The following is a 9,950-nucleotide window of genomic DNA, read 5'->3' on the forward strand; positions in this document are numbered from 1 at the left end:
GCATAGTCACCTCACCTTCCATGTTGCTAATCCTCTTAAGCTTATACCGCGACTATTCACTGCTTTCAAAAAGTACGATGATCAAATAAAAGCGACTTGAATTTGCCTCTACCTGTGGAATTGATGACGATGGAGGAAAAAATCTACTTATCAACAATAACATCATAGGGCATATTACTGGATTTCGCAGTAAAATACTTTTCATATCGAAAGAAAATGACCAACCTAATGCCCTTTAAAACAGTCTTTTAGCCTACCGTAGTCGTCTCAGGCTCCATGAGCCTCGTTGATAAGGCGTTAATGCACTGGCAGCCATCTGTGAGGCTGATGATACCGACAACGACGGAGATGAGGAAGAGAATGTAGAGGACGGGGGAGTGCCGTGTAAAGACCTTCGTATCGATTGTGCAGCAATTCCTCGTGTTGGTGGTGACCTTCTCTGATGGCGCTGATGCCGTCGATAGCATGAAACAAGAGATTCTACCGTCAATGACGACGATGATGATGGCGAGGAGGAAGATGATACATCCAACCGATATCTAGGCGATGCGTAGGCTGCAGGAAGTCTTCGCCTTTGTGACTGGAATTCACGAATGTACATTATGAATCAAAATGCTATCTGAAGATATCAATTGTTGCCTCGACTGATTTGAATAAAAACTTATCCCTTTTCCATCAGAAGATCACCGGGTATATATTGGTTATAAAACAGTGTTTAATAGTTAGACTTTTAAAGCCTTTATTTAGCGTTGGTGCGCAGGACAGATAAATTACCAACCAAATTCTTGGGAAAAAATAAGTAGTTAGGACTCCAAAACGCTTTGCTGCTTTCAGAAGATCTGAATTTTTGAGGTCAAGAGAAAAAAATAATATACTGTTGTTTATTGCCGTCTCTCATGTTCTCGTGCGTCGCTTATCCATAATAGCTAGCGAGACGAAGCACTGAAAATGATCGCTCATGCAGCTACATTTGGGCTCAGAGCTAATGCGTGATATTTCCTGTAACTCAAAAAGTAATTATTCGAATACTCGCAAGCCGTTGACATAAGTGAACAAATCTAATCATTGATAACACAAGTTAGCAGTCGGTCCTGTTGTTTTCTGTCACTCTATATCAAAAACACAAATGGCAAAATGTGCTAGGAAAAAAGCAGTTACCATGAAACGAATGTAGGACAAAGAAGAAACAAAATTGCAACGCACACTAGAGGCGAGAGACTCGTCTAAGAAATTAATAAAAAACATCAAAAAGAGAACGAAAGGCAAAAGCGCTCACATTGTCAAGTAAGGTGTTCGTGGCAACAGCTCTGAAAGAGGAAGTGGTGGAGGAAGAGGAGGAAGGGGAGGAGGATGAGAAGGTGCCTTTTCGTCGTCGACGAGCCTTGTAGACCGATACTGAAGGTGACGGTGAAGCGGAAGACGGCTGTCTACGCTTCAAGCTAGACGGAATCACTCCGTGTCGATGCTGTTGGCAATGAGAGTGATAGTGCCGGTTGCGGTGGTGCGATCTTGTAGCACCAGGAGGGTTTTCTCGGCTTCCGCCACCACCACCACTGTCGTCGCCACCACTGCTGATAGCCTCGTAGCGTGTTAAAAGGTGCGAAGAGGTGGGAGTTTTACGGGGCTTTCTGAACCAAAAAATTGTCCCTGGATTATGTTGAATGAAAAATATTTTTCCAGAGAAGCTTGAATAAGAGTTGCTGGAAACAGAATGATATGTGACTGAGAGTCTTTTCAGTCTCCCAGACTCCCTGTGTTTTTAATGATGGAGCTACTTTAGGAGTAACACGGGTGGTACAGTTCACTAAATCAAATTTAGCTGCTTGAATAGCCTCACAATGGATAAATACCCGGTAACGTAATTACTAGTACATTCGAATCACAGCCCGGTCTACAGCTTCAGAAATTTAATAAGCAGTACACTCTATTAAACGGTGACTATTTCTTCTCGTGTTGCAATGTAGCCAAGTGGTTAGGAGAATGCCTCCGGTGCAACTACAAATTCTAGTAGATTTGAAAATGCCATTAAGAAGTGGTAACATCGAGTATCGGCCGAAAATGACGTGTCATAACAAGCAAAGGAGATACAAAGGTGAAGAACCACTTAAACACCTCAAAGTTGATCCTGAGGATTCGAACTACGCATCTAAAAAGCAGCACTAAATGCGAAATCGGCGTTCAGTCAAAGTGAATGGATAATAAGAATAAAGCAAATATCGCGATTTAGCCTATTCGAGCTAAAATTATCTGACAACTCGTGTAGCGATGGCATGCGGAGTGGATGGTGCATCGGGGTTTAAGCCGACGCCTCCACCAAAAAGGAAATAGTAACGTTAAGTTCCGGTTTTTAAAGTTATGAGAAGAAAAGGATTAGTTATTTGGGTTCAGATTCCTCAATAAAAGTGGACAAAATTATCTAGGCTCCTGATAGGCCGGTCGAGATTTGAACCATCGGAGAGATGGCATGATTTTGAATCTTTGCGACCGACAGCAAAGCTTTCTCGATACACCAATGCCGACGAATCAGATCGACGATAAAATAATGGGATGGGATGGAATGACTAATCGGTCGCAGTGCAAATGTCAAGTCGCTAGTGTCAAAGCTTAGAGTTAGCCCACTCGGGAGAAGTCATATTACACAAATGGTGTGTAATGCGGGCGTACGTTTATGCGTGGAGGCTAAGGGACGAATCATCCTCGGGTTGCAGAAGGGCAGAGAGGGAATGAGAAGGCGTAGTGTGCGTTTGCCGACTTGTCAAGTATTGCGCATTTCTACATGTAAAAAAGACTCGCCCCTTAATGAGAGCATGAAAGAAGATCACGCTAGCGATCCTGTCTCACCATTGTTGAGTCTGAGTCAATTCCATCCTCTTGAGGAGCATCACGATGACTGAATAGTTTTTACAACTACATGGAGACTGAGAGCGAGTTTTGATCGAGCACATTACCTATGTGAAAGGAAATGGAAGCAGAAAAAAACCTAAAGACCATGGCTTACTAAAACCGCAAGAAACACTGACCAACCGACCGCAGGATAGTGGGTCAAATGCTCTGTTCAAATAAAGTATAAGTGAGAACGAGTGGTGAAATTGGCTTTAAGCCAGTTTAGAAATTATGAAAAACAAAAATACCTGGAATTTTGGAGGAAGTGCATCGCTCATATCGTAAACAAACGTAATGGGTGCCATGTGAACACTGTCCCAACAAAATTAAGTAAAACTAAAAGTTGGAACTATAGAACGGAGCCTCGGTGCAAGTTGTAAAATTTAAAAGCCGTAAAATTTACGACAGTTAATCAAAATAAATCAAACACTTAGTCGCGTTTTGGGTGAATAGAGAATTTTGAAAGTATAATCAAAAAAACATCTACGTATATGTGCAATGCTCTAATTGCTTGCTCAACTCCCGATTTTGTAAACGCACCACTTAGGATCTCCACCATTGTATCTCCTCCGGGACATGCCAGTAGGTCCCAGACTTCTGTACATCGACAAGAAATATTCTGTACTAGTATAACGCCTCCTTTCGCTATGAGGCGAGTCTCGGGGCGCTACACTGGTAGCAGTGAAAAGCAAACCCAGTCCCAAAGGGCAACCATCCTGATTTCTACGGCTAGGTGATAAACCTTAGCTGGGCGGAAGAAGGGTATATACTGCGAATGGGAGAATTGGTAACGACCCCTAACCGAAAGTCTCAGAATAACGCCAACCTTCAGCAACTACCCCAGTCCCGCAATTTGCAGGAAAGCTATCAGCAACTGAAGCGGTACTAGCCGTGGCCGTAAACCATCTTGAAAAGTTTGTTACGGAGTTGTCTACAGCGCCTGTATGTAGATGTCAAGTATGTGAATACGCTATACCCCCTCCACTTCTCTCCTGGCTGGCTGGAACCTATAGAGATTTAGCTGAACAGCACCGAAGCGAGAACAAAGCGGTAAGGAGGAATAGATTCGAAATCCTACCCTCACGGGACTACGTTAAATCCAATCTTTTGTTATGTGACCCTGCTTTTGAGCCAATGTTCCTTCGACTAGCGATGGACAAGCGTGATGACCATCACAATCGACCAGAGGAAACTCCATATCTAGTAGAATTGCCGAGGGATTAGTAACGTTGCGGTTAACTATCCTCTCAGTTGTATGGAACTTCGATGACTGGAGTGGTCGGTTCGTGGGTGTTTTTTGACACCACCAATTACGTTTTGATGGCTGAAGGGAGAGGTTGACCAAGGGTAGCACTGGAGACGGTGCTCAAAAGGGTAGACAGGCTATGTAATACGTCAACAGCTTAACTCTCAGTTTTATTAACGGGTCATTCAAAAGCTCCGTCGGCTGGTCTAGCCTTTGGACCGCGTCAATGGCCCCAATCCCCTCTGTCAGTTGACAATCCATATTCTGCCCAATTATGTTTTCTTTCGTTTTCAGGGAAGTTTCGGGGAGCTACAGTAACCTATCATTTATATAATAAAGTTAGAGAAGATGAAACACCGCAAGTAATGAAATTAAAAGATTTGTCAGTTGATTAGAATAAGAAAAATTGAAGGGAATGTTTAGGGTAATCGCAACAGCAAACCCAGTATAAAAAACGTCGGCTCATCAAGGGATTATGTCTTACGAGAACAAAGCGACGGGCATCTCATTTATTTCGGTACAAAGAGCCTGACTCGAGTTCGAAAGGATGAGATACAACCGCAACTTTGGCAAAAGCACGGGATATATCAAAGGCGAGAATTATCTCATCATGTCCAGTTGCAGTGGCTTTGGATATGTGCAAACGCACGAAATGTCGGCGTGCCTCACGGTATGCAGTGGCAGATGACGCCACTGGCTGCGGAGAGCGACTATGACTACGATGACAATTAGTGACTTGGATGGCTGGTTCACCAGGTCATATAAGCACAACTATTACAAATAACTATTTCTGGCACTTTACCTTAAATAATGCAAAGTGATACTGCAAGCTCTTCGCTAAGCAAACAAAATTACTCCAGAAGGAAAATAGGAGAACATAAGCTAAAAATTAAGAATTTACTGGTTTCGATTGGAGGAAAAAATCTACTTATCAACAATAACATCATAGGGCATATTACTGGATTTCGCAGTAAAATACTTTTCATATCGAAAGAAAATGACCAACCTAATGCCCTTTAAAACAGTCTTTTAGCCTACCGTAGTCGTCTCAGGCTCCATGAGCCTCGTTGATAAGGCGTTAATGCACTGGCAGCCATCTGTGAGGCTGATGATACCGACAACGACGGAGATGAGGAAGAGAATGTAGAGGACGGGGGAGTGCCGTGTAAAGACCTTCGTATCGATTGTGCAGCAATTCCTCGTGTTGGTGGTGACCTTCTCTGATGGCGCTGATGCCGTCGATAGCATGAAACAAGAGATTCTACCGTCAATGACGACGATGATGATGGCGAGGAGGAAGATGATACATCCAACCGATATCTAGGCGATGCGTAGGCTGCAGGAAGTCTTCGCCTTTGTGACTGGAATTCACGAATGTACATTATGAATCAAAATGCTATCTGAAGATATCAATTGTTGCCTCGACTGATTTGAATAAAAACTTATCCCTTTTCCATCAGAAGATCACCGGGTATATATTGGTTATAAAACAGTGTTTAATAGTTAGACTTTTAAAGCCTTTATTTAGCGTTGGTGCGCAGGACAGATAAATTACCAACCAAATTCTTGGGAAAAAATAAGTAGTTAGGACTCCAAAACGCTTTGCTGCTTTCAGAAGATCTGAATTTTTGAGGTCAAGAGAAAAAAATAATATACTGTTGTTTATTGCCGTCTCTCATGTTCTCGTGCGTCGCTTATCCATAATAGCTAGCGAGACGAAGCACTGAAAATGATCGCTCATGCAGCTACATTTGGGCTCAGAGCTAATGCGTGATATTTCCTGTAACTCAAAAAGTAATTATTCGAATACTCGCAAGCCGTTGACATAAGTGAACAAATCTAATCATTGATAACACAAGTTAGCAGTCGGTCCTGTTGTTTTCTGTCACTCTATATCAAAAACACAAATGGCAAAATGTGCTAGGAAAAAAGCAGTTACCATGAAACGAATGTAGGACAAAGAAGAAACAAAATTGCAACGCACACTAGAGGCGAGAGACTCGTCTAAGAAATTAATAAAAAACATCAAAAAGAGAACGAAAGGCAAAAGCGCTCACATTGTCAAGTAAGGTGTTCGTGGCAACAGCTCTGAAAGAGGAAGTGGTGGAGGAAGAGGAGGAAGGGGAGGAGGATGAGAAGGTGCCTTTTCGTCGTCGACGAGCCTTGTAGACCGATACTGAAGGTGACGGTGAAGCGGAAGACGGCTGTCTACGCTTCAAGCTAGACGGAATCACTCCGTGTCGATGCTGTTGGCAATGAGAGTGATAGTGCCGGTTGCGGTGGTGCGATCTTGTAGCACCAGGAGGGTTTTCTCGGCTTCCGCCACCACCACCACTGTCGTCGCCACCACTGCTGATAGCCTCGTAGCGTGTTAAAAGGTGCGAAGAGGTGGGAGTTTTACGGGGCTTTCTGAACCAAAAAATTGTCCCTGGATTATGTTGAATGAAAAATATTTTTCCAGAGAAGCTTGAATAAGAGTTGCTGGAAACAGAATGATATGTGACTGAGAGTCTTTTCAGTCTCCCAGACTCCCTGTGTTTTTAATGATGGAGCTACTTTAGGAGTAACACGGGTGGTACAGTTCACTAAATCAAATTTAGCTGCTTGAATAGCCTCACAATGGATAAATACCCGGTAACGTAATTACTAGTACATTCGAATCACAGCCCGGTCTACAGCTTCAGAAATTTAATAAGCAGTACACTCTATTAAACGGTGACTATTTCTTCTCGTGTTGCAATGTAGCCAAGTGGTTAGGAGAATGCCTCCGGTGCAACTACAAATTCTAGTAGATTTGAAAATGCCATTAAGAAGTGGTAACATCGAGTATCGGCCGAAAATGACGTGTCATAACAAGCAAAGGAGATACAAAGGTGAAGAACCACTTAAACACCTCAAAGTTGATCCTGAGGATTCGAACTACGCATCTAAAAAGCAGCACTAAATGCGAAATCGGCGTTCAGTCAAAGTGAATGGATAATAAGAATAAAGCAAATATCGCGATTTAGCCTATTCGAGCTAAAATTATCTGACAACTCGTGTAGCGATGGCATGCGGAGTGGATGGTGCATCGGGGTTTAAGCCGACGCCTCCACCAAAAAGGAAATAGTAACGTTAAGTTCCGGTTTTTAAAGTTATGAGAAGAAAAGGATTAGTTATTTGGGTTCAGATTCCTCAATAAAAGTGGACAAAATTATCTAGGCTCCTGATAGGCCGGTCGAGATTTGAACCATCGGAGAGATGGCATGATTTTGAATCTTTGCGACCGACAGCAAAGCTTTCTCGATACACCAATGCCGACGAATCAGATCGACGATAAAATAATGGGATGGGATGGAATGACTAATCGGTCGCAGTGCAAATGTCAAGTCGCTAGTGTCAAAGCTTAGAGTTAGCCCACTCGGGAGAAGTCATATTACACAAATGGTGTGTAATGCGGGCGTACGTTTATGCGTGGAGGCTAAGGGACGAATCATCCTCGGGTTGCAGAAGGGCAGAGAGGGAATGAGAAGGCGTAGTGTGCGTTTGCCGACTTGTCAAGTATTGCGCATTTCTACATGTAAAAAAGACTCGCCCCTTAATGAGAGCATGAAAGAAGATCACGCTAGCGATCCTGTCTCACCATTGTTGAGTCTGAGTCAATTCCATCCTCTTGAGGAGCATCACGATGACTGAATAGTTTTTACAACTACATGGAGACTGAGAGCGAGTTTTGATCGAGCACATTACCTATGTGAAAGGAAATGGAAGCAGAAAAAAACCTAAAGACCATGGCTTACTAAAACCGCAAGAAACACTGACCAACCGACCGCAGGATAGTGGGTCAAATGCTCTGTTCAAATAAAGTATAAGTGAGAACGAGTGGTGAAATTGGCTTTAAGCCAGTTTAGAAATTATGAAAAACAAAAATACCTGGAATTTTGGAGGAAGTGCATCGCTCATATCGTAAACAAACGTAATGGGTGCCATGTGAACACTGTCCCAACAAAATTAAGTAAAACTAAAAGTTGGAACTATAGAACGGAGCCTCGGTGCAAGTTGTAAAATTTAAAAGCCGTAAAATTTACGACAGTTAATCAAAATAAATCAAACACTTAGTCGCGTTTTGGGTGAATAGAGAATTTTGAAAGTATAATCAAAAAAACATCTACGTATATGTGCAATGCTCTAATTGCTTGCTCAACTCCCGATTTTGTAAACGCACCACTTAGGATCTCCACCATTGTATCTCCTCCGGGACATGCCAGTAGGTCCCAGACTTCTGTACATCGACAAGAAATATTCTGTACTAGTATAACGCCTCCTTTCGCTATGAGGCGAGTCTCGGGGCGCTACACTGGTAGCAGTGAAAAGCAAACCCAGTCCCAAAGGGCAACCATCCTGATTTCTACGGCTAGGTGATAAACCTTAGCTGGGCGGAAGAAGGGTATATACTGCGAATGGGAGAATTGGTAACGACCCCTAACCGAAAGTCTCAGAATAACGCCAACCTTCAGCAACTACCCCAGTCCCGCAATTTGCAGGAAAGCTATCAGCAACTGAAGCGGTACTAGCCGTGGCCGTAAACCATCTTGAAAAGTTTGTTACGGAGTTGTCTACAGCGCCTGTATGTAGATGTCAAGTATGTGAATACGCTATACCCCCTCCACTTCTCTCCTGGCTGGCTGGAACCTATAGAGATTTAGCTGAACAGCACCGAAGCGAGAACAAAGCGGTAAGGAGGAATAGATTCGAAATCCTACCCTCACGGGACTACGTTAAATCCAATCTTTTGTTATGTGACCCTGCTTTTGAGCCAATGTTCCTTCGACTAGCGATGGACAAGCGTGATGACCATCACAATCGACCAGAGGAAACTCCATATCTAGTAGAATTGCCGAGGGATTAGTAACGTTGCGGTTAACTATCCTCTCAGTTGTATGGAACTTCGATGACTGGAGTGGTCGGTTCGTGGGTGTTTTTTGACACCACCAATTACGTTTTGATGGCTGAAGGGAGAGGTTGACCAAGGGTAGCACTGGAGACGGTGCTCAAAAGGGTAGACAGGCTATGTAATACGTCAACAGCTTAACTCTCAGTTTTATTAACGGGTCATTCAAAAGCTCCGTCGGCTGGTCTAGCCTTTGGACCGCGTCAATGGCCCCAATCCCCTCTGTCAGTTGACAATCCATATTCTGCCCAATTATGTTTTCTTTCGTTTTCAGGGAAGTTTCGGGGAGCTACAGTAACCTATCATTTATATAATAAAGTTAGAGAAGATGAAACACCGCAAGTAATGAAATTAAAAGATTTGTCAGTTGATTAGAATAAGAAAAATTGAAGGGAATGTTTAGGGTAATCGCAACAGCAAACCCAGTATAAAAAACGTCGGCTCATCAAGGGATTATGTCTTACGAGAACAAAGCGACGGGCATCTCATTTATTTCGGTACAAAGAGCCTGACTCGAGTTCGAAAGGATGAGATACAACCGCAACTTTGGCAAAAGCACGGGATATATCAAAGGCGAGAATTATCTCATCATGTCCAGTTGCAGTGGCTTTGGATATGTGCAAACGCACGAAATGTCGGCGTGCCTCACGGTATGCAGTGGCAGATGACGCCACTGGCTGCGGAGAGCGACTATGACTACGATGACAATTAGTGACTTGGATGGCTGGTTCACCAGGTCATATAAGCACAACTATTACAAATAACTATTTCTGGCACTTTACCTTAAATAATGCAAAGTGATACTGCAAGCTCTTCGCTAAGCAAACAAAATTACTCCAGAAGGAAAATAGGAGAACATAAGCTAAAAATTAAGAATTTACTGGTTTCGAT

At 43.0% G+C, this 9,950-nt stretch overlaps 1 protein-coding gene across 1 annotated transcript; it reads right to left on the reverse strand. All coding sequences in view use genetic code 11, as the record gives it.

The window, feature by feature from the left end:
• Positions 1-248: 248 nt before the first annotated feature.
• EGR_08029 (hypothetical protein) lies at positions 249-8,064 on the reverse strand (the record flags this gene model as incomplete). The annotated part of the gene is made up of 6 exons (XM_024497278.1): positions 249-539; positions 1,277-1,628; positions 4,663-4,826; positions 5,168-5,449; positions 6,187-6,538; positions 8,042-8,064. The coding sequence occupies 6 exons, from the start codon at positions 8,062-8,064 to the stop codon at positions 249-251; spliced, it is 1,464 nt and encodes a 487-aa protein (XP_024348341.1).
• Between the last annotated feature and the right edge of the window lie 1,886 nt (positions 8,065-9,950).

Source organism: Echinococcus granulosus (genome assembly GCF_000524195.1).
Source record: "Echinococcus granulosus chromosome Unknown EG_S00093, whole genome shotgun sequence".
Taxonomy (NCBI): Eukaryota; Metazoa; Platyhelminthes; class Cestoda; order Cyclophyllidea; family Taeniidae; genus Echinococcus; species Echinococcus granulosus.